The following is a 23,892-nucleotide window of genomic DNA, read 5'->3' on the forward strand; positions in this document are numbered from 1 at the left end:
ATCCCCAACCGTTCTGGCTCTAGACCAGCGATGACGGGGTGGGGGGAAATGGTTTCGCTCATACATACGTCACTTACACAAGTGGAACTTCATGCTGTTGTGCACTTCCCTGCCAGGAGTGTGGCCCAGTTCCTAATGAGCCATGGTCTAGTACTGCACTGCGGATCATGGGTTGGGGACCTTGCTATAAGTAAAAGAAAGAAAGAACAAAGTTTAAGGTTCACTATTCTTCAGTTTCATCAAATATGACCATTTCTATATAGTAAGAGTTTATGTATCATTACATATAGTTGTTCCACACAATATTCATGATTCTTCTAGATCTCTGAAGTATTTCTTCTGATACAGAGGACATGTAACATCTCTAGGCAAAGTTAGTTTGATTTTCTCAGGAGTTTTTTGAGCCCTATTCTCCTGAGGCCAAAAATCATCTCTTTTTTTAGTCTTGTCAATTCCTGGAAAAGCACTGATTGTCTGAAATCAACTACTAGATAAGTATCTTATATATTATTATTCAGTATATAAATTTATAGGAACACTATTTCTATAGAATGAGGACTTGAATGTTTTACAGAGCCTCATAGAACATTTGTGGTATGTTTGACCAGTCTGTAATTGTTGATGGTACAGCATGAATTTAAGTGCATCCTTTGCAAAAGTCCTCAATAATTAGACATGGTTCATATGTCTGTCACAGGATCAACTTACAACTTGGTTTCAAGGTTCAGGCAGGTCAGGTAAGGTCAGGAGAAAGAATTCCCCCCCTTTTATCCAGCAAAGTGAAACAGCTGGAAGGAGGCAATCTTCTGTGGGTTTTCCAGAAGCTCAAGCCTTTTAGTCTGAAACCAGCCCAGCAGCTGTTGTTTGCAGAACCGATGATTTGTTGTCTTGTGTGTATAAACACAATCATCCACAGAAAACACAGACTAATTGGACTTTTGAATAATGTTACGTCAATGACAAGAAAGACTGAATGACTCAAAATGATAGGCACGAGTCTCAGACAGTTGGAAGTGCACAGAATGAACCACAGTCCTCCTGCCTGGAAAAAAAAACCTCATAATCAGAAATGGTACAATGCTATTTTGTACTTTACATCTTCTGTGAACAAAGTCTGGGTCATACAAAACATGAGGAAAATAGAACAGAAGAAAATGTACTGCTTTGGAAAAAGCTGCCTGCTTAGAGGTTTCTTAATTTTGTAATTCAGAACTCTAGACAAAAAGACATTACAGGCTTGAAATGCCCATCTTTCTGGAAGTGTACTTTGCACTTTTCACTTGTTCAGTTTCAGAGGGTTTCTGTTTCATTTCTCTGGAATATATTACTGCCATCACACATCTGCACTTTTTCTTGTCCTTTTTATACAACAGTTCAAATAGCTGCTGCCCTGCTTAGAGAGAGAATAAGGGCTGTATTAAATGTATTCATTTAAAACTTTTTCAAGCTTGAAACTCAGATTGCACATCTGTTTGTATTATGCCTTGAGATGCTGAAGGAAAAGTGAGATATAAATCTAACAGTATATAAACCGGTTCCACTTTACAATGAGGAGTTTTCTGCAGGTAGAACTACCTAGTCTGAGTCTGGGTTAAAAGATTTCAAAAGGATAGCCTCAAAGCTTTGAAGATGTGTAGCAATACCAAGCATGTGGTCAGCAGATTAAAGAAGCTACACAGGACACCTAGTCACAGTTTTCTCTGTTGTGAAACATTGCTTTTCTCTTTAAAGTCTAATAATTCTAAATGTGCAACTATCCCTAGAAACTGTGCAAAATTGTATTCCTTTGATAAAATGTTTCACATAGCTGACTGTGTTCAGCAGGTCAGCGGTTCAAATCTCACCGGCTCAAGGTTGACTCAGCCTTCCATCCTTCCGAGGTAGGTAAAATGAGGACCCAGATTGTTGGGGGCAATGTAAATATGTATATATACATTGCTTACTGGTGTACACCGCTTAGAGAGTGCTTGCACTTAAAGCGGTATATAAGTCTCATAAATAAAATAGCTGGCAATCTTATCATGATGGGTACAGTAGTAAAAAAGGAAGAATTTGGGAGTGGCTCTGATTTTGGGGTCCCCTAGATCTGTGAAGTTGCCATGTTTAACTCTTGACAGGTTTTAGCACTGATTGAAGGGTAATTTATTGATTGATTTGATTTGACATATGTTGCCACCCAACTCATATATGTGTCAGTCTTGCCTGACAGGCCAGACAAGAAACATGACCAGATAAGCTAATTCTACTGTATTGTAAAGCTTGCAATTCTGAAGTACATTTCTCCTACTATCTCCTTTCTAGCCTAAGAAACTAGGGAGGGTCCGTTCTGAGTCTCTTGCCCAGCCACTATCCAGCTATAGGCTTTCCTGTCTCCTATATGACTGTTCCATAGGAAGCATCTCACCACTCCGTCTCGAATGGTCTTTCTCATATACCATACATATGTGACTCTAGGTAGCTCACAATAATAATAGTTTTAAAAACTAAATAAAAATATATACAGTATAAAAAGTAAGATGCACAGCAGTTGGAATTATAAAACAATTGTTGGCATATCCAGAAGACAGCTCTGACGCACATCAGGGACCCTAGGCTTGGGCATAAAACCAAGTTCTTAAAAGCTTGCAAAGGACCAGCAGGACTATGGCCAATCAGACTTCCAAAGGAATAAAGTTACATAGGATGGATGTCATGGATTTGAGTTTCCTTGATTAGGGGGCCTTGCATGCCCTAGTCACTTCTTATTTGCATTAATGCAATACCCTCTACATGGAGATTGGTCCAAATGCAGCAAGGTATGCAGTTTTGTTACACTGCAACTATGTGAGATGCACTGGCCCCTGGTTTCTTTTGGGGTACAATTTAAGGTGCTGGTCATTATCTTTAAATCCCTGTATGGCATTGGGCCAAGTTATTTGAGGGACTCCCTCTTCCTGAGGACCTCTATCTATCCCACTAGTTGGAGCTTGCTACAAGTCTCCTTTGTTAAATGGTTGTCTTCTGGTGGAAACTAGGAAGTGAGCCTTTTTCATAGCTGTGGCTCCCACTTGGAACAGCCTCTCCCTGAGAAATGGCCAGATTTGTCTGTTTTCTTAGGTATTAAGTGATCATGGGAGCTGAACTCAGCATTGTTTTTGTTCCTAGAGGATGCTGTTATAGGGCTGGTTGTGATCTTGTGTTTTTATAGTTTGTATGTTTGTTAGCCACCAAGGGTTGTTTTTACAGCAATAGCAGTTGCACTTAGACTTATATACCACTTACCTTGGAAAGATGGAAGGTTGAGCCAGTGAGACTCGAATTGCGGGTAGTAAGTGGAATTAGCCTGCAATATTGCATTTTAACTACTGCGCCATCATGGCTCTCATATAATATAGGCAGTTTCAGTTTTAAAAATAAATGATAATGAAAAAAGACAACAAACAGTAAAATAGTACAGTATTTCCTTTTGCAAGGACATCACACTCACATGATTGTAGTTTACCACGATAGTCTTTCTTGGCTAGAATAGCAGTTCCAAATTGATATTGCTTTCATGTCTGTTTCATAATTCAGAGGTTCCAAAATATGGTCACTTTTTAAAATTGTTAGTAGCATGGCTGTGCAAGTAGAATGAATGTTTTTCCTGGTAAGGGAAATTTTGCTTTCTGTGAGCTAGAGCTAACATAAATGACTCTGAGGTAGAAGCCAAGATCTGTCAATCTCTGGGAATTTATAGAAATTTTTACACATGTTTTGCTTCTGCACATTACATGGAGTGGGCCATAGCAATTCAATCAGAAATGTTATTTCCTTTCTTTTCTAAATTTAAACCACTGATGTCATGACCTCAAGAGTCCTAGTCACAGGAATTAATGGTATTTATTTCCTCTTAAGGGCTTATTATTGCACAAATAAAAGAACATATTTTTCATGCTTCAAATCCCTGTTTCGGATAGTTTAGGAATATTTTGCAAAACATCAGCAACTATCTAACTGGCAATATGCCTCCACATTAAGACTCTATTCACTCTTGTCAGTAATGATAAGAGTTTGATTTTATGCATCATTTTATGGCTTTTAGTTCTGCATCATGATTTGGTTAATGCTTTCTATTATTCAGAATAATCTATCCTAGGTTACTGAGATCAAAGCATATTCCTCGAGGGAATTTCAGAATTTGGACAGAAATGAAAGCTGAAATGAAAAATCTACTTGGGACATAAACAGTTAAACATACTTCTTGCAGAACTATTGTTGAAGAATAAATTAAATATGTTTTGATAGCTTTGAAATTGGAGAATGGATATGTGAAGTTTACAAGAATGAACAAAGAAGAGAGTTATTGACAAGCTATATATTGTTATACTGCTTAATTTCTTGTATACATATTTGGCTCTTTCTGCCTGTTTGTTGTATCCTGTTTAGAAATAGGAGAAAGAGATGTTTGGGGGAATGAAACATTATAAGTGGGAAGTTATTTTAAAAGAGATATTCTTTTTGAAGAGTCACCATCCCAGGAGGATGTTCAGGGAAGACAGCTTTCAGTCTTTCTGATTTCTGATTAGATTATGGCTGCTCCATCATTGGAGGTTTTTAAGAAGAGACTGGACAGCCAATTGTTTGGAATGGTATAGGCCAGGGGTAGGCAACCTTGGCTCTTTTATGACTCGTGGACTTCAACTCCCAGAATTCCTGAGCCAGGTTGCTGGCTCAGGAATTCTGGGAGTTGAAGTCCACGAGTCATAAAAGAGCCAAGGTTGCCTACCCCTGGTATAGGCTCTCCTGCTTAAGCAAGGGGTTGGACTAGAAGACCTCCAAAGTCCCTTCCAACTCTCTTATTCTGATATTTTTGGAATATATACTGAGAAGTAAGTCCAATTGCATATGACAAGAGTTTTCATTCATATAAAAAAGAGATGAATGTCTCTTCAGATAAATATGATTTTTATCATATTGGTTATATTAATTGGTTCTTACAAAACATAGTTTCTAAAGTTCATGAAGAACCATGACAGATTTAATGTTGAATCTTTATCATCTTTAGCCATTCTCATCAAGAGTAATGTGCTAATTCTGCAATACACCTTCATCAATAGATGACAAAGTATGATACACAAAAGTTCCATTTTAAAAAAAATTTACTATTCTCTTCATAGAATTTGGTAAGCAGATCCATAATTCTTGGGCAAGGATAAGATAGAAATGAACGAGTACTCTCTATGTTTCCTTCTCTCTCAAAGCTATATATTATATCCATTTTTTTTTCTTTCCAGTGAATGTAACAGCAACAGGGATTCAGTTCTTTCCTATACCAGTGTCCGGAGTAACAGCTCTTACTTAGGCAGTGATGAAATGGGATCGGGTAAGTAAATGCTGTGCAGAAGTGTTCAACAAGGGTTAGAGACAATACACCATCCTAGTATCTTCCAGATATGTACAATGATAAATTTAATCATTCCTGGTTAGCAGATTCAATAGTTTTAAAAAGTAAAGAATTAAATGGTTGTAAGGAGTATAGGCTTCCAAGCAAATGTTCTGTCCACATATTAGCACTTTTAGGGCTCATACTGAGGACCTACAGTTTTCTATAATGTTCATGTATTTTATTTCTCAAAATGATATGGGTAATGCCATCAGTTTCCAGGAGTCTTGCCACTTAAATTTGGCACATAGTTACGTATCCAGAGATTGTGGAAAGGAGTTTCAGCAGCCCTATTAATTAGGTGCTTTAACTAACTGCAGGATATTTGATGAAATCTCCCTATTGCAGGTCATATAATTTGTTCCAAAAACATTTTTAGAAATGAGGCAGAATTATTTTTCCAATCAATACAAATATTTTTTTGCTTTTCAGTAAAAGTTTTTCAGTAATTGAATCTAATAGAATTGCTTTGTTAGGAAGAGATCATGTCTAAGAACTCAGAGGAAGCTGGAGAATTTATCAAAAGCTAGAAATTGTATAGGTGGATGGAAATATGAAGGGAAAAGAACAAGGAGTGGAAAAAACTGTCGAGGATGAAAGAGAAAAAAAAGCAAATTTAAAGAATAGTGTGTGCTTGTGAAGTTAATAAAGATCAAAGTTTTGTCTTAGGTGATGAACTTCCCAGTGATATGAGAATACCATCAGACAAACAAGACAAACTTCATGGCTGCCTTGAACATCTTTTTAACCAGGTAAAAAGATTGTACATTTTATGATTGCACAGTGAGTCTAGTGGAGGTTATATTAGCAGATTCTGAAGGAGGGTTAAATTAGATATTCTGTCATTCAAGCCACCAAGAATTATCTAATGCAGCATATGGTTTCTAATATTAGCTAGCACTCCTTTGGAATTTCATAGTCATAGCATGAAAACACTGTATTTGTTTTCCTAATGTTTGTCATCAGGGCCTGGCCTTTAAGGAAACACTTCCTTTAATTTAGATAGCCAATAACTATGGCAATCTTAATCAACATTTTAAAGTCAGCTAAACCAGCTAATTTGCTAATTTTTTGCCAGTCATAAAGTTTGTTTTGTTTATCAAATGTATTTGCCACCCATCTCATTAATTTGATCATGAACCTTTCATCACTTCTGGAATTTATGTACTTATGTAACTTTAATCTCGCGTTTATTTCTTTTAAAAAGAGCTCAAGGCAGCAAACTTGCCTAATACTCCTTCCTCCTCCCATTTTCCCTACAACGACAATTTTGAGTTGAGTTGAGAATGAATGACTGACCCAAAGTCACCCAATTGGCTTTCGTGCCTAAGGCAGGCCTAGAATTTCTAGTCTCCCAGTTTCTAGCCTGGTAGTGCCTTGGTGGAATACCTGCAGAAATTGAACTGTAAAATTGGCTTCCCCCTATGCAAGTCAGTTTTGTAGTCAATTACTAATATCTCAATGGTGTAATGTAATATTAACTGTTTATTTACTGAACTGAATGGTGGCGCAGCAGTTAGAGTGCAGTACTGCAGGCCACTTTAGCTGACTGTGTTCAGCAGGTCAGCAGTTCAAATCTCACCGGCTCAAGGTTGACTCAGCCTTCCATCCTTCCGGGGTAGGTAAAAGGAGGACCCAGATTGTTGGGGGCAATGTAAATATATATATACATTGCTTACTGGTGTACACCGCTTAGAGAGTGCTTGCACTTAAAGCGGTATATAAGTCTCATAAATAAATAAATAATAGAATGTTTAATCCTTTTCCTTTAGATATTAACTGAAATAGTAATAATGTATTCTGTAGTAATTAATAAGATTATTGATCAATTTTTGTTGGAGAATGACTATTTTATTTGGCTTCATTTTGATTTTATTTAATAGTGGAGTTGGCTACTTTGGGGTTTCTCAGGAAAGAAAATAGAATACAAACATTGAATAATCACATCTTCTGACTTAGAATTTTAAAAATTAATCATGTAAGACATGCAGCAAATGTTCATCTCTCTCTAAATTAATAGTTCTTGGCTTGCCTTGGGGGGGGGGGATATACGTAAGACAGTTAATAAGTATTAGTTCCTACTAGTACTTCACAATCTATTTCTGTCCCAGTCTTCATTAATAAAGCTTTGCTGGAAGCAACATTCCTGCTACTGTTTTCTCATTTTCAGACTAGAAACTCAGTAATTTTTATCTGCTTTGGGTTGCTTTTCAATCAAAGTACAACACATAAAATGTAATTACTAGAGGATGGTTTTGCAAATAGCATTTTATCTTCAGAAAGGTCAGAAGAATATTAAAGTCTGAGTAAATGTGCTTCTTTGCAGGTGGATGCTATCAATGTCCTTCTCAAAGGACCAGTAATAAGCAAAGCTTTTGAAGAAACCAAACATTTCCCAATAGATCACACTTTGCAAGGTAATCTTGCCTGGCTCAGGAAAATTGGTGTTTCTTAAATAACATGATATAATTTCTTTATTCCCCTCAATCGTTAACAGATTGAGATAATTTCTCTGGTGTATAGTCTGTCTGTCTCTGTTTCTTCCTCTCCTTCTGTATATAAATTTCACTCAATCATTGGATGGGGATTTATAATCTATTTTATTGTACAATGTACCTGCAATATGTGTGTGTGTGTGTGTGTGTGTGTGTGTGTGTAAAACACCAAGACGGGGAAGGCAATATTAAGAGGAGAATGTATAAACCAAATGAGCATGTTTTAAAAAAAATCACACAAAAGGCAACTAAACTTTATTCAGAAATTAACAGTATACTGGCAAATCATAGGAAAATTGAATAATCCAGTATTTGTACATAGCTAGAAAGTAAAATGAGAGAGTTACATGATTTGAAGACTGACAGAATCTCCTCTCAAATTATTTATGCTAAGCAAAGATATTGCAAAGACGATAATAATAGTTCTATACTGTTGGCAAATACACTAAAAAAAGCTAAGGAAAAAAATAGTGCACTTTAAGACAGCAGTGGCCAAATAATGATTAAAACTGAAGATATAAATAAAGAATTCAATTTTTTTTCACCAACTATATCCCACCAAATAATCAATCTCATAAAAAAATAATATTTAAAGAAATTAGAATTCCCAGAACCAGCTCCAAAGGCTGTATAACATATAGAATAATCTTTAGCTATTTCAGAAATCTATGAAGTCTTTAAAAGAATTAAAAATTGAAAATCTTCAGTCCCTAATGGACTGCCAGGGGATTTTAAAAGGATTTAAAGAGGTCTTAATATCAAAATTTCTACTTTTATGCAATATTTTGTATTAGGATTACCAGAGTCTTGGAAACAGCCCAAGCTGATTCTAATTCTTAAACTGGGTAAAAATCCTCAAAAGTGAAACGGTATCTTAGAGGCCCATTTTACTTCTTAATAAAGACTATAAATTCTATACTAAAAGTGTTAACTAATTGTTTAAAAGCGGTATAACTAAAATTATTCATATAAATCATTCCAAGTTCATTCCAAATTGAAATATATCTACCCCATCAGGAAATTATTTAATATTATACAGATTAGAAAAATTAATACATTTTCAATAGCTATAAGTTCTTTAGATAGATTTAAATTAAACGTTTAGTTTTTCTTTAGTAAATGGTATCTGTCTTTCCAAAAGTTTTATATAATAAGGTACAGTTTTATTGCATAATCATCAGAAACCAAAGAGACATTTTTTGGACAACCTCTCCAATATTTGGAAAAGTAATTGGAAGTTCTGTCCATTGTAACTCTGATTTAGCCTTTGTCTGCTAGAAGGATGGTAATGGTTTGGTCTTTCTTCAGATTTTCAAGGACTGCTGTCCTCTGCTTTAAGTTGGTTCTGCTTTTATGTTCTTGTGATCTGACCAACACTCAAGCTTAAAAATAAGGAACTTATTTGGTTTTGGCAAATAAAATAATAATTGTTCAGTATAGATAATATAATCTGTTGAGCAATTGAGTATGTCTAGATACTATAATTATCTATGTAATGATACATAGATAATATAACAAAAGAAATGTGGATTAGAAGGCCTCTTCAATAGAAAAAATTACAAAGTTAAAATAATAAAATATCAGAGGCAAAACCCCCAGTTCAATCAAATTTGGATATATTTTATAGTTCATCTCAATAGCAATAGAGTTTAATATGGTAATATATATACAATAAATTTGTGTGTGTATAGACCCTGTCTCTTTTCTGTTTTTTAGTATTTTTTTTCTCCATGTATCTTGGATCTATGCTATTTAATTACTTGATAATATTTATTAAGTTCACTAAAATATTATCAAAACCGATGAGTGATATTAAATTAACTTAGCAAAGATTGGCACAGGATGTAATTAGCTGCTATTCTGAACCTCTTTGATATTGTATTATTGTCAGAACTGAAATCTTTTCTTGTTCTGCAGAATTTAAGCAAAAAGAAGAAACCACTATTCGCAGCAGGAACAAGATTCAGATCAGCATACAGGAAGATCCCTGGAACCTCCCACTTCGCATTAAAAATCTTGTTGATACCATTCAAAAATATGTGGAAGGTTTGTGAATGGAAAGCTGGAAAAGAGCTGTTAAAAATTTCCATATTGTAAAGAAAGTAGTAGAGAAGGCTGGGATCAGAAGGAGTAGAATAGCTGAATAAATAATGGAAAATTGCTATTAAGTTCTTCCTAACTAGAAAGTGAAAGTGAGTCTTAGGAACAGAAAACATAGGAAATTGCCATATTATTTCTTAAATCGACTGGTGTGGGAATCAATTTTAATAGTCTTTTGTTTATTATGCACTTATATCTAAGCCTAATACAAAAACTACAGTTCAAAACCATAGCATCATCTCTGTGAGGTAGGTTGGACTGAGAGAGAGCAATTGGCCCATAGTTACTCAATGAGTATGACTAATAGAGGACTAAAAGTTGGTTCCTCTGCTCCTCATGCAACACCTGCTCTATTTGAAAATATTCATATTCATTAGCATTTGCTAATTCCAAAAATGTATTCTACTACAGATCTATGGCCCCTTCATCTGTAAATTTTATGGATACTGGTAGTATCAGTCTTTGCAGTCTCTAGACTTTAATAGTTTCCAGGACGTTCATTATGGGTTTGAGTATAGAATACAATTTCCCTATACTTGATTATGATGTTCTCTTTCTAACTCTGCTTCAGCTCCAGCATCTATCAATAAGATACGGAGCATGCCTTGTCATTTCAGTTAAGGAAGATACAATTAAATTCTACTTTATTTTTCTTTTCTAGATGGAAAGAATCAGCTCCTGTTGGCTTTGCTGAAATGCACAGGTAAAACATCTTTTCTCACTTTTGCTTACCTCCTGACTTGTCCTCTGTTGCAGAGAACTTTTCCCAAGCTTCCTTTCATCCTTCTTGCTAGGAGACTCTACATTGCCAATGAATTCAATACCTTGTCATCTACCTCATGGCCAATGGCCTAAGCAGCACCTTGATACCCATTGCAGCTGACCACCTGAACAATGTTAAGAGACATTCAGTTTGAAGACTATTTTCATTCTGTTTCAGGGGAAACAAAGCATTAAGCCAGGGGTCTTCAAACTTGGCCCTTTTATGACTTGTGGACTTCAGCTCCTAGAATTCATCAGCCAGGCACGCTAGCTGAGGAATTCTGGGAGTTGAAGTCCACAAGTCATAAAAGGGCCAAGTTGAAGACTCCTGCATTAAGCCATTATTTTCAGAACTAGTGATTAATGTGGACACCTCTATACAACCTAATCTGCTTGATGGCCTTGTGAAAAACTCAGTATTCCTCTGGGGCGAGGAGAGGAGAATAAACTTGAGGGTAGGTGGGGGAATAAACTTTTGCCCAAATATCATCAGTATCATATGGGCTGCCTTGAATAAGAAAAGCCAGAACCACTCTTGGGGCATGAAGCCCAAGCCACACGTGCAGTAGCAATAGTCAGTTGATCCCAATTCTTGTCTCTCTTTCTTCTTCCAGATACAGAATTGCAGGTTAGACGAGATGTAATTTTCTGCCAGGCCCTGGTGGCAGCCGTTTGCACATTTTCAGAGCAGTTACTGGGAGCGCTCAACTATCGATACAATAACAATGGAGAGTATGAAGAAAGCAGTCGGGAAGCCAGTAAAAAATGGCTGGAGCAGATAGCAGCCACAGGAGTGTTACTCAACTACCAGTCCTTGCTGTCTCCCAGTGTGGTAAGTCTAGAATACCATTTCCTCAGACACAGAAAACCAAAATAAGGAACTAGGCAGTTCTTGCATTACTCATCTTCTGATCTAAATATATTTGCAAAGGGTGAGGAAATGAAACTGCTTTTGTTTGCAGTGTTGTAGCATTTGCATTGAAAATAACAATTCAAACCCCATTCACACCTTCCCAGTTTCTGGTGTGGCTGGGACATATGTGCAAAATCTCAACCTAGTAAGTGTGACCCATTGCACGGTAGCACCCTTTTAGCCCATGGTGAACAATGCAGCCAAATTTCAAGTTTTCCTATATGCAGTGTAGGAGAAGCTATTTTGGGCAATAATGTGAATGGATCCAAGGGGTTTAGGTATGTACATGTTATCTTAATATGTATAAGAAGAGAAAAACTGGTTTGTATGTTGTGCATACTACTGTGACAGAGTAGTACAGCTTCATGTTTGTTCTTTTAATAATTAAGAGAAAATTAGTAAAATGCAGTTCTTTGCTTGAGAGCGTGCTTTGCATGCAAGAAAAAAATCTGTCAGGGAAGATTTTTCTAATCACTATTGGCAATCATTGCAGACAATACTAAATAAGCAGACCAGTAGTTTAATTCTTCAAACAGTATAACATATTCATTCATCCATTCGGGCTTTTCTCCCCCTTTAAACGACAAGCTGTACCTCTCCATATTCTATGTTCTGCATAACTATGTTACATGTGCAAGAGTTTTATCTTCTTGGCTTCTCCTAAAGCCAAGATAAAAGCAAGAAAAATAGACATTCATTGCTAATTTTTTTTTTAAAGTTAGCTACATATTAGTGCTATATAGAGTATTAGCTGTAAATGATAACTAATTGTGTGAAGTGTTGAAGTATTCTGTCCTCTACTGGTGAGAAACTGTCTCTTGCATTGCATTGAATGTATTTGAAGCAAGTTGATATACCAAATATATAACAGCATTTTTTTCATATTCATTTGAAAGTTCAAGTCCATGTTGTCATAAATTTTTAGTATACCTTATGAAAGCCTAGATGAGAAAGATATGAGTCCTGTGATGGACAATGTATGCTAAAGATATGAGACATAGGGTGGACAATGTATGGTAGAGATGCAAGCTCACATTTAAAAAAAAAAAACCCAGTAAATTTCAGGCAATGAAAGATTTAAATATGGTCTTAGTCACACTCACAACCATCTTTTGATGCCTGGGTTTGGGGAAGGCATCTATTCTTTTTTTTATAACTCCAGTCCTTATGAACAGAATGTTTTGTGTACAGTGAGTCCTCAACTTACGACAATAAAACTTGGCATTTCAATCATAAGTTACTACAGTCCTAAATTGAGGCACTATGTGACCAGACTCCATTTTTAAGTGAACCACATGGTTGTTGAGCTGATTCTGAGTATTCACTGGACTTTTTTTGCCATTTTCTGCTAGAAAATGGCAGACACTGTAATAAATTATGGTCATGTGAGCATTGGAAGCTGTAAGAACTTGAAATGTAATCACATGACTGCAGATGTGCCTATGCAGCAGTTGTAACTTTAAGGAGGAGGTATAAATAGCTTCTTTTTTTAGTGCATCATAACTTCAGACGGTCATAATTCGAGAATAACCTGTATCTGTCCCCTCTTGCAATCTTTTTATCCTATTTCTTTCTCCCGTAGAAAGAAGAGCGAACCATGCTGGAAGATATCCAGGGCACTCTTTCAGAGCTGGATAAGGTTGCCTTTTATTTCAAGCAGCTGGATGAATGTTTTGTAGCAAGTGAGTTTCATTGACTCCCTTGAATTTTTCCTGTGACTTTGTATTTGTTCGAACAGTAAAATAATGCATTTTGTGGCCTAAGTTCACAGAGACTGGAATTTCAATAGAAGCTGCAAAACCTCTTATTTTCTAAGATGTACCTTTTGCAACTCCTAATTCAAAAGAAGTTGCACACCCTTGATTAAGAGCAGTGTCAAAATAAATAAATAAATAAATAAAAACCTACGAGTGGGTTTCATTCTTGCAGTTTCCTCATGTCTATTATTTTGTGTTAATGTTTTCTCCGTGATTTGGAATGTCTTTTTCCTTGATTCCTCCAGATACTCATGTCTTTTATAATGTGGAGGGAAATCGGCAAGTTTTGAAAGTGACCTTATTCCTGGATAGTTATTACTTTTCTAAACTACCTACCCGATTTCAGAATGGAGGAAGTCTGAAACTGCACGCAGTGCTCTTTACAAAAGGTATGTGAAATCCTTTTCATTCATTCATTCATTCATTCATTCATTCATTCATTCATTCATTCATTCATTCATATTCAGTTCCTAACATAGTTGAACTTAAATCTTGATGAAGGTCAAGTTAGTGGATGTTAAATAGTCAGATAATTTCACATTTTTAAACCCAGTCAATGTTTTCCACACATGTAATGGAATCAATGATTGGACCATTGGACCAACTGTTTAAAGTTTAAATAATGATCGTAGACTCATTTTTAATTGTATAGGTGTAATATTTGCAATTGGGCATGATGCATATAATTCCAACAATTATTTAGAACCTTTGGAATAGGCAGGATAATTTTTTGCAGACATTTTTAATCTTAAACTCCCTGAATGCCAAAATGGCCAACTTCACTCAAATGGCCAACTTACATACACAGCAGTTTTTCTTATACCCTCAGAATTGATAGAAAAAAATGGGTACAACCAGGCTGATGATTCAATGATATTGTCTGTCTGTCTGTCTGTCTGTCTGTCTGTCTGTCTGTCTGTCTGTCTGTCTGTCTATCTATCTATCTATCTATCTATCTATCTATCTATCTATCTATCTATCTATCTATCTTCAGAGTCCTTTGCTCTTTTTTTCCCCCCACACCCTTTCAGTAAGCATCACTTTTTTTTTTGGACCTCACACATCACCCTTCTTGGCAAGATTAAACAGAATAAGATAGATAGCAAGATGAGATTGATAAGTGTTGCTCAATAGTGAGATGGGCAGTATACAAATTTAATCAATAAATAGATCCAAATTAATTCAAAAGGAATTTCACCCTTCTTGTTGTTGAATAATGGTAATAATAGATATAAATATATAAGAATTGTTAAAAGTTGTTTTAAACTTTTCATTAAAATATTTACAGCCCTTGAAAATCTGGATGGCCAAGTCCTACCGAATGGGTCATCTCAGGAGGAGCTTCAGCATCAAATCAATTCCTACTCTCTTGAGAAGGTGCAACAGTATTATCACAAGCTCAGGTACTATAGCATCAAAAGAAATCTGATTGTAAATAGCCTTGGCAACTGAATCAAAATTCTTTAAAAAAGGATCCATACCATTGTACATGACAGTCCTATTAGTGAAGCTTTATTTTGATGCTAGAAATTGACTATTTAACTTGAATTCATACAAATTGGAATTCCTTTCAAGTTTTATTTTGAATTTTAGTAATACGTAGGAGAGAGGGGGATCAAAGAAAGAAAGACAGAGGTCAGTGCAAGGCCGGAATTGGAAATAGACCATCAAAGCTGGTTGCTAGACAGAGGTCAGTGCAAGGCCGAAATTGGAAATAGACCATCAAAACTGGTTGCTAGATTTTGAGATGACAGTGAAAAGGAGCAAGAGAGAAGAAAGTAGTGAGCTCACTTCATAATTTGCATGGGACTCTTATAATAGCAGAAGAATTGGAATTGGAAATCTGTCTAATTTTTAATTTGTCCTTAATTTTGGGACCATCCAAGTATAGTTAAGTCATGTGTGGCCTGGTTCCTTTTGGAGATTAAAATACTTTATAGGAGTGTTTAAAATTACATAATCATAAGCTAATTATTGTTTAATTTCAGGACATTTTACCTTGAACGATCTAACTTGCCTACAGATTCGAACACCGCAGCTGTGAAAATTCATCAGGTATAGAAACCTTCTGCCCGTATACTTACAGCGGTTGTTTGCCAAAGTGGAAATTGGGAGAGGCTGCTACTTCAACTGTTAAGAAGGAAGTTGGGGCTTCTCATCTACTGAAGTTCCAATATTATTTGTGGCTTGACTGTTTTTTCTAGTGTCTGAGTAAAATGATCTTCCACTTTTCACTTCATAATCCTGATCTGGGTTGTTCTTTGGAGTTGGTAGTTAGCCACCATAAAGTAAATCTGGAGACTGCAAACTTTTTAAGCCTGCAGGGTTTTTTTTTTTTCCCTTTCCCAGATCTAGACTCAGTTTTAAAGAATAATTAGGATTGGGACCTTATTATACAGACACAGATTCAAATCATTCCCTATACCATAAATATTTGTTCAAATCACTATTTTCTCCTATGACTGCTTTCTCTTCAATTAAATGAAGAGCTCCAGCATAACTTTCCATACAGTCTTCTCAGTAGGCTAGCATCTGTATTCTATTCATTTATTTATTTTGTGCCTTCAAGTCAGTTTTGATTCCTGACAATTGCCTGGATTAGTCCTTGCAGTTTTCCTGGCAAGATTTTGGAAGTGATTTGCTATTGCCTCCTTCCTAGGGCTGAGAGAGAGTGCCTGGCCCAAGGTCACCCTGCTGGCTTTATGCCTAAGGCAGGACTAGAACTCACAGTCTAAAACAGATGCCTTAACCCCTGCTCCAAAACTGGTCTTGTATTCTAATTTAGAAACTCCTAGAATTGCACAGACTTTTTATCTAGTTGCCAACAGTCACTTGAAGGCACAAAATAATAGCACCAATAATTGAACTGAACAGTAACTGAATAGTTACTGTCATAAGGGATCACAAGGATATAACTTTCAGAAAGGAAAGGGACTAAGTTGTACTGTTTTCTGTTCTTTTGCAGCTTATTCGGCCCATCAATGCAATGCAGGAGCTTTGTAGACTAATGAAATCTTTTGTCAGCACAAAAGGCAATCAGTCTGGGTACTCTAGTAATTATGTAGCAGGGGCTGGACTGCTGCCTATATCTTCTGAATTCTGCTACCGTCTTGGAGCTTGCCAGGTGGTAATGTGTGGCACCGGAATGCAAAGGTGAGACTTCAGAAAGAAGTCGGATCAAGAGTGATGTGCAAAAGTTAGCTGTCCTGTCCCTATCTTTTAAGTTCTTCTCAGGTGTATGTCCTGTGCATTAGAATAAATTTGCAGGAAAACGTGAGGGCACAGATGGGTCAGCGGTTAAAGACTCTGAACTTGTCAGCTGGAGAATTGACAGCCTGGGTTCGAGACCTGAGCTCCTTGCAGTGGGGGTAAAGCTCCTGTTACTTGCCACAGCTCCTGCCCACCTAGCAGTTCAAAAGCTTGAAAATGCAAGAAGATTAATAGTTACCATTTTTGGGGGAAGGTAATGGCGTTCCCTCTGCCTTTGGCGTATAGCCATGTTGGCCACATGACCATGGAAATTCTCTTCAGACAGTGCTGGCTCCCTCGGCCAAGAAATGGAGATGAGCACTGTGCCCTAGAGTCAGACACGACTGACAGGGAAACCTTTACCTTTTTACAGGAAAAGATGTAGAGCAGGATGGACAAAGCTTTTCAGGTCATATCCCACACTTGGTCTTTCTGTGGTATCCTTAGGGTCACATTCCCTAAAGTAGGCAAGAACAAGACAGCATGAGTGGGACCAGGGCAAAGCATTGGTAGGGACTGCAGCAAACCCAAAGGTAATAGAATTTAATGGAAATGAGGAGATAATTAAAATTATATAATATTTAGTAAATGCATAAATGTAATATTCTATCATTTTACCACTATGGCATTCGAAATGTATAATTTGGTGACATGTTTTGAAGGGTTTTCTGTGAGTGGGGCAGGTGGCAGCCTACTGGTTATGGATATCTACGGAAGGGGGTAAATCAGCTTTTCTGATCAAGTTTTTCTGATTGCAATGTTATTTTTTATTATGCTATACTATTAGGAGCACACTTTGTGTGTCATTGGAACAAGCAGCAATATTGGCTCGCAGTCATGGACTCTTGCCCAAGTGTATTATGCAGGCAACAGACATAATGAGAAAGCAAGTGAGTATTAATGAAGCAGTCAATAAGTAATATTAGCAACCATAAATTTCCAAATGGGACACTGAATATGTATATTTGTATGCACTGCTCAGAATTTTTATATGCAGAATATCCAAAAGGTAATATACAAAAGGTAATAAAATGGCATGCTTAGGATAACTATTTACAAACCTATCTTGCTTTAAGCAAGATAGAAAAGTTTTGCTTTCCCAGATGTTAGCAAATTACAGCTTTGAGCATCCTTCATTACTGGCCCTGCTGATAGGGATTTTGTAAAGTGGAAGGGAAGCAACATCTGAAAAACCACAAGTGCAGTGTGCAGAATATCTTTATGCACCCACTCAGGACAGTTGTCAGTGTGCTGTGATATTGTCACTCTCTCACTGTATTGGGCAGTAGTACTGCAAAACATAGTGAAGACTTTCATCTTAAGCAAGCACAGAAAACTACACTGCCAGCTCTCTCTTTTCCAGAGCTGCTTTATGGCTATGAATAGATATTTCAAATGAAAATAATGTATTTCTACATATGCAACTATTCTTGTATGTTTTTCTTTAGGGACCAAGGGTTGAAATCTCTGCAAAAAACTTAAAAGTGATGGATCAGATGCCACAATCTGCACCCCGGTAGGTAGCTAGCTTCAATAGCAATAGCACTTAGAGTTATATACCACTCCAACGTGGGTCCTCATTTTTACTAGCCTCAGAGGGATGGAAGGCTGATTCAACCTTGAGCTGGTGAGGTTTAAGCTCCTGGCAGTGAGCAGAGTTAACCTGAAGTACTGCATTCTAACCATTGCGGTACCATGGCTCTTTTAAAGAATCTGAAAAAACTTTTGGAATGGAAAGTATTGATGAAAGATCAGATCCTGAGACACTACTGGAATGATTTAAAAGTTACAATTATTAAACGCAGAAGGAAGGAATATAAAGTTGGACTGTTTGATCAGAGATAAATAATCTGTTTGAAATGAGTAGTAATTTTTAATGGATATTACTGAACCAAAACTAAATAGATGAAGATTTCTGGACTGCATATATAAATATGAGTTATGTTATAGGAAGGAGAAGGTTTTTTTTTTAAACAAGTTAGATTAGTGCTCAGTATGCTGAATGTTAAAAGCCATTTCTTTATTAGCGTCTTTGTTTCTTTTTCCTTTTTTTCTCCTTTCCTTTCTTTCTCTTAAATTTTTTAAACTTTTCTTTAAACTTTTGTTTGCATTTATTTTTACTATGCCTATTAAAAAGTTTCAATAAAATTATTACAAAATAATAGAAATTGCAAACTTTTTTTAAGTTCACCACCATAACTAGCAAATCGGAGAAGCTGGCTTGTGTTGTCACTCTGAAGACACAACATTCCCTTCTCCCATATTTTGTCTGAATTTTCAATATACTTTTCAGCCCATTTTGCTATTGTCTGTTAGCAAGTCATAGGAGACATTGGCTGTATCTCAAAGGCAGAGTAGTATTTTGGATGCAAAATATACTTTAGTTCAGTGTTTCTCAACCTTTTTAATACCGCGACCCCCAACGGTCGTAAGTCGAGGACTACTCAACCGGTCGTAAGTCGAGGACTACTCAACTGGTGCAGCACTGTTTGCAGAATGGGACTTTTGGCGGGCTCAGCAGGGCAAAGACAGCCTGGACAATTCCTATTGGCTTTTAAAAGCCAATAGAATTAGACTCTATTCAAGAGAGTCTATTCTATTGGCTTTCAAAAGCCAATAGAATAAAAGGGAGTAGCACAGCTAAGGAAAAGGGGGGAAAAATGGTGGACTGCGTTGTTTGGTGACCCCCATGAAATGGTCGTTCGACCCCAAATGGGGTCCCGACCCACAAGGGGGGAAAAATGGTGGACTGCGTTGTTTGGTGACCCCCATGAAATGGTCGTTCGACCCCAAATGGGGTCCCGACCCACAGGTTGAGAACCACTGCTTTAGTTGAAGTAAATGTCTATGGAGATTTGGTGCTTTTTCAAAAGGCAACTGGGTTTTCTTTGTTTTTCTTTGAAGACCTTTTGCTTCTCATCCAAAGAGCTTCTTCAGTTCAGTTCAGATGAAGCGGAACGTCTTCAAGGAAAAACAAAGAAAATCCAGTTGAATTTTGAAAAAGCACCTTTGGGCATAGTTGAAATCAGAAAAAACTTGCTCTTAACTACTAGGCAGCTGCTGAAACAGTGGAGGACAAAATGGTCTAATTACCTCATCAACATGAATTAGTTTTGCATGTTCATATCATTTCCCTCTTTTCCAGAGGGAAAAGAGCATTCAAAGGAATCTTTACATTTCATTGGTGAATTAGAGTTTACTTTTAATGACCTATATCTTTACCTCAGGCATTTGGGGGCCACTTGAATGGAGTCCCCTGTTCGTTTATTATGGTGCAGGACGCCATTTTTTCAGTTTGTGTTTTATGTTTATAATGTTTATATATTGTGTGCATTTTAAGTGGTTCTTTTTAGGTTTGTAGTTTGCTTTTTGTTGTTGTACACCACCCAAAGTCATGTTGTTGATTTGCACAGTCTCATAAGCCCAGTGGTAAATAAAACAAGTAAACAAATATGTAGACTGTCTTCGGATATTGTGGACTGGAATTCCCTAATTCCTAATTTCTCCACCAGCTTGTATGAATTTATGAAAGTTATAGGAGTCTAAGGTCTGGAGGGCAAGACATTGAGCATGGCTGTTTTAAAACAATTTGGTTTACTTTGGTCTGCCACATTGTCCTTAAGTGTCTTCTTTGTCACATTTTTACAGAATCTACCAGGTGTGTCAACCGCCTGCAGATGGAGATTTGTAAGAGAAAAGGAAACAGGTTATCTTGGAGTCGCAGAAGTGTTCAGCACAGAGCAATTCTGCCCGAGTACTGTCTTATGCCATTGGTGCTGAGTCCAGAAGACAGGGGACAGTCCCGGTTTCTATTTTTTAGGTACTCTAGTGCACTAGGGACTTCTCTTCCCCTTCTTTCCTGCCAAATTACGAGAGCAGGCATGCTTACTCTTTCTGGGCTCGATGCGGAAGTTCTCAAAAATAAATCTCCAGAGGATGGATGGAAGAATCACCTCTCTCAGGTTGCCTGACATGGAACATTGTGGATTCTGAATTTTGGATGGGCACAGATGATCCAAGCTGAAGCAGACCTACCTGCCATGGAGTTTGGACTACACAGAGTTTCTAGCAAAATGTTGGCCAGTTGCCTTGAATAAGAGTTTCACAAACACTCACTTGCACTTTGAAATTTTGAATGGCACACATTCTCTGGTTTGTTCAAAGAATTTTTCACTTCGTATTAATCTAAACCAAGCTCAACTCTATAAAATACACATTCCGTGAGACTTTCTACAAGAAATTCCTTTTAACTTTTACTGTAAAGTTAACATATTAAAAAAAAACTAATGGTCCATTATGTATTCTGGAAATACAGTTATATTTTACCATTGAAAATAACAATGAAGGATTTTAAAAAAATAAGTTGTTACAAAAGAGAAGCAAGACATAGCTGTTTGCTTCAATAATTTAAACATATGAAGGTTTTTGAAGCAAGGACAGAAATATACCTATTTATGTGGCATAGAAGATCTGTTTTGGAATATGTTACTACCGGTATATATGCAAGATTTAAATAAAAAAGTATTTGTTTCAAAGGGGCCAATAGACTGGTAGATATGTAGTAGTTTACTGAAAATATTATTATGATATTTAAAACTTTACAGTATTTAAGTAGACTTTAATTAGTTTTTTTTAAAAAAATGAATACAAGTAGGTTGTAATTTAAAACAAAAATTTGGTTGTGTATATAATGTACTTAATTTTTCCCAATTTTAGAAATGTTTTTAGTTTGATCAGGATGATTATCTGCAATGCAATTTTTTCTAAAAAAAGAAAAAGAAAAAAAAGAGCAATCTCAGGCCAGAAATAACATTTTTGTGGAGTGAGTGCCTTAAATCAATAATTCAAGTTGGTCAAGCGACTAAGAGAAATTAAGAGGAATAAAACTAATACTTGTCTATATCAGTAATAATTTAACACCATAATATGCTGTAAAATGCATATTTTGGGGCATGCATAGAAATTCCTTAAAGTGATGTGGTATTTAAGGCATGCAGAAAAGGATTGTGGGTGGGGGTGGGGGTCTTTGAAGAGGGCATTTAATAAGCTTCAGTGTTTGCTAATAATCAAAACCTTTATTTTTATGTGTTACACTGAAAATGGCTTCTCTGCTTCTACTTTGGGTGAGGAAGTTGATGAGGAGGAAACATGTTGTCATATCTGAATTTATTTGAGATTCTAGTTAAAGTACAATTTCATTTCTGATTGGTGCATAAGACTATCCTTTATTCATATTAGAATAAATAAGGCTGTTGTATAATTAAATGGACAGCAGATGGCAGTCTTAGGCTTCCTGGTGAAAACCACTGTACTAACCCCCCCCCCCAAACTTGGATTAAAAAAAAATCCTTAATTGAAAAATAACTTTTAATAGTTGCTCTTAATAAGTTATTGAATGGAACTCATCTAAAGTTAGTAAAATTTTCTGGAAGATTTGCTTAGTAAACTGAAGTAGTCATCTTAGTTCATGCTGCTTTGAAATATAACAGTTTATTCTCCCCATTATATACAGTAACATATAGTGAGCATTCAAATATAGGCTAATTTAAAATAGTTTATCCAGGATAGACACTAATATTTTATATGAGACTTTCTCAGCAAATTGCATCTAGATATACAATCATGAAGGTGGCTGTCTGTCCATGATTGCTGAGCTAGGGGAAAAAATTGATTTGAATCTAAGTCTTGTATCAGCCTTCTGCATGACCCAACATCTACTAATTTGCCTTATGCTCTTCAGTTTCATTGAGACCATTATGAAGACTGATTCATGTAACTAATATTGGGGTCTAATTAGAATGTCAAGAATTTTATTGTCACGCTTGCCTCCTACACACCCCATTGAATGTAAAGATCATGCACCACAAGTTCAGCTGCTAGACTAATGTACACGCATGAATAGGATAGTTGCTGAAGTTAAGGATTCCTTTCAAAGGAACCGGTTGCTTGCTGTTTGCATAATTCAAAATTTTATCTTCAAGTCTATACATTTTGTATTATTGAGAATATTGCACATATTGTACAATGGTATGTGAGAATTCACCAAGGCTGCAATCTATATTCTTTTAAGCATTGTCCAGCGCACAGAAGGGAACATAGGAAAGGGAAAGTAGAATTACATCTCTTGCAACAACATTTGCACATTTGAAGAATGCTTGTAAACCAGAACCAGGTACACATATTGACATTGAAAAAGTCACAAGGCATTGGGATAGGTTCAGTAGAAGAATGAAAGTGCAGTGTCAGACACAATTACAGAGAGCATGGTATAGAGCTGCTTTTGTTAGTCCAGCTGAACACACCACCATGTCCTAAATTCAGTCTTCTACATCTAATTCTCCAGATATGCTGGGTGTCAGTTCTCAAACTCCTTAGCTATAGTAGCTATTGCCTAAGTAATTCCTGATGTCACATACTATTGCTCTGAAGGTGGTTAGACTTGTGTAGGACAGTAAGAGCTAGGTGAAATTCTCCTATGCAATTATATTGAACATCCATTGCATGTTTTCCATGGTTTCCTCTCCTAGAAGCCTGCAACTGACATTTCCCCAATCACAGCACTGAAACTGGCTCCTGGAAGCTCCCTTAACTCATCTCTGTCACACACACAAGAAAGGAGCAATCACTTTTCTTTATAATAAACTTTGTGGGGTTTTTCTGAAGGCATTGGTTTTGCCAATCCGGGGAAGTAACAGAACATATTTTTATACCAATATGTAACTGGCATTTTCAGATGTACTGTATGTATATAAAAAGTACATTCCTAGTGAAGTCAACTCCAGTTGCTTTCTTTCATTTTTCCTTCCTGTATTGCTAATGGTATGTATATGTGTATGTGATAAATGAGTTTAATACATTTGATGTCTAACCTATTTTGTCCATTCATTGCTGATCCATGTAATTTCTACTGGTGCTGCCTTGTTTGCCTCTCAAATTGGTTATTCTTGTAATTCAATAGAAAAATGATGAACTGAGTTTTGTTTTTGTTTTTTTACTTAGTCTCTCAAGCAGATATTTGTCTATTATGAAATGGCAGTCCCCACAGAAAAGTTCATTTTAAAACTATGCTTTATATATATATTGGGAGGAGGGAGAAAAAATTCATTTGGGAGATCTCAACATAAACTATCAGTAGTTAAACACAGACCTGATACATTAAATAGCAGCTGTGTTGCATTAATTCTCAGGTTCCTTATTGACATAATGAAGAGAATA

The 23,892-nt window shown here is 36.4% G+C and overlaps 1 protein-coding gene across 3 annotated transcripts in view; it reads left to right on the forward strand.

Annotated features, from left to right (window-relative positions):
- Nucleotides 1-23,651, forward strand: part of PREX1 (phosphatidylinositol-3,4,5-trisphosphate dependent Rac exchange factor 1) — a 239,229-nt gene extending 215,578 nt beyond the window's left edge. For 2 of the 3 annotated variants that reach the window (XM_039351245.1, XM_039351246.1), the window contains 14 exons: nt 5,253-5,341; nt 6,071-6,153; nt 7,728-7,818; nt 9,814-9,942; nt 10,658-10,699; nt 11,373-11,590; nt 13,254-13,353; nt 13,674-13,817; nt 14,717-14,831; nt 15,417-15,483; nt 16,394-16,581; nt 17,465-17,567; nt 18,126-18,193; nt 20,326-20,399. In XM_039351245.1, the coding sequence (XP_039207179.1) occupies nt 5,253-5,341; nt 6,071-6,153; nt 7,728-7,818; nt 9,814-9,942; nt 10,658-10,699; nt 11,373-11,590; nt 13,254-13,353; nt 13,674-13,817; nt 14,717-14,831; nt 15,417-15,483; nt 16,394-16,581; nt 17,465-17,567; nt 18,126-18,193; nt 20,326-20,368 (1,480 nt within the window). In that variant the 3' untranslated portion in view covers nt 20,369-20,399. Of the gene's footprint in view, nt 1-5,252; nt 5,342-6,070; nt 6,154-7,727; nt 7,819-9,813; nt 9,943-10,657; nt 10,700-11,372; nt 11,591-13,253; nt 13,354-13,673; nt 13,818-14,716; nt 14,832-15,416; nt 15,484-16,393; nt 16,582-17,464; nt 17,568-18,125; nt 18,194-20,325 lie in introns of all 3 variants that reach the window. The other variant, XM_039351244.1, reaches the window with a different exon arrangement.
- The last annotated feature ends 241 nt before the right edge of the window (nt 23,652-23,892 follow it).

The sequence above is a fragment of the Crotalus tigris genome, unplaced genomic scaffold (genome assembly GCF_016545835.1).
Source record: "Crotalus tigris isolate CLP2741 ecotype Arizona unplaced genomic scaffold, ASM1654583v1 scf7180000018371.15429387391:27106975, whole genome shotgun sequence".
Classification (NCBI taxonomy): Eukaryota; Metazoa; Chordata; class Lepidosauria; order Squamata; family Viperidae; genus Crotalus; species Crotalus tigris.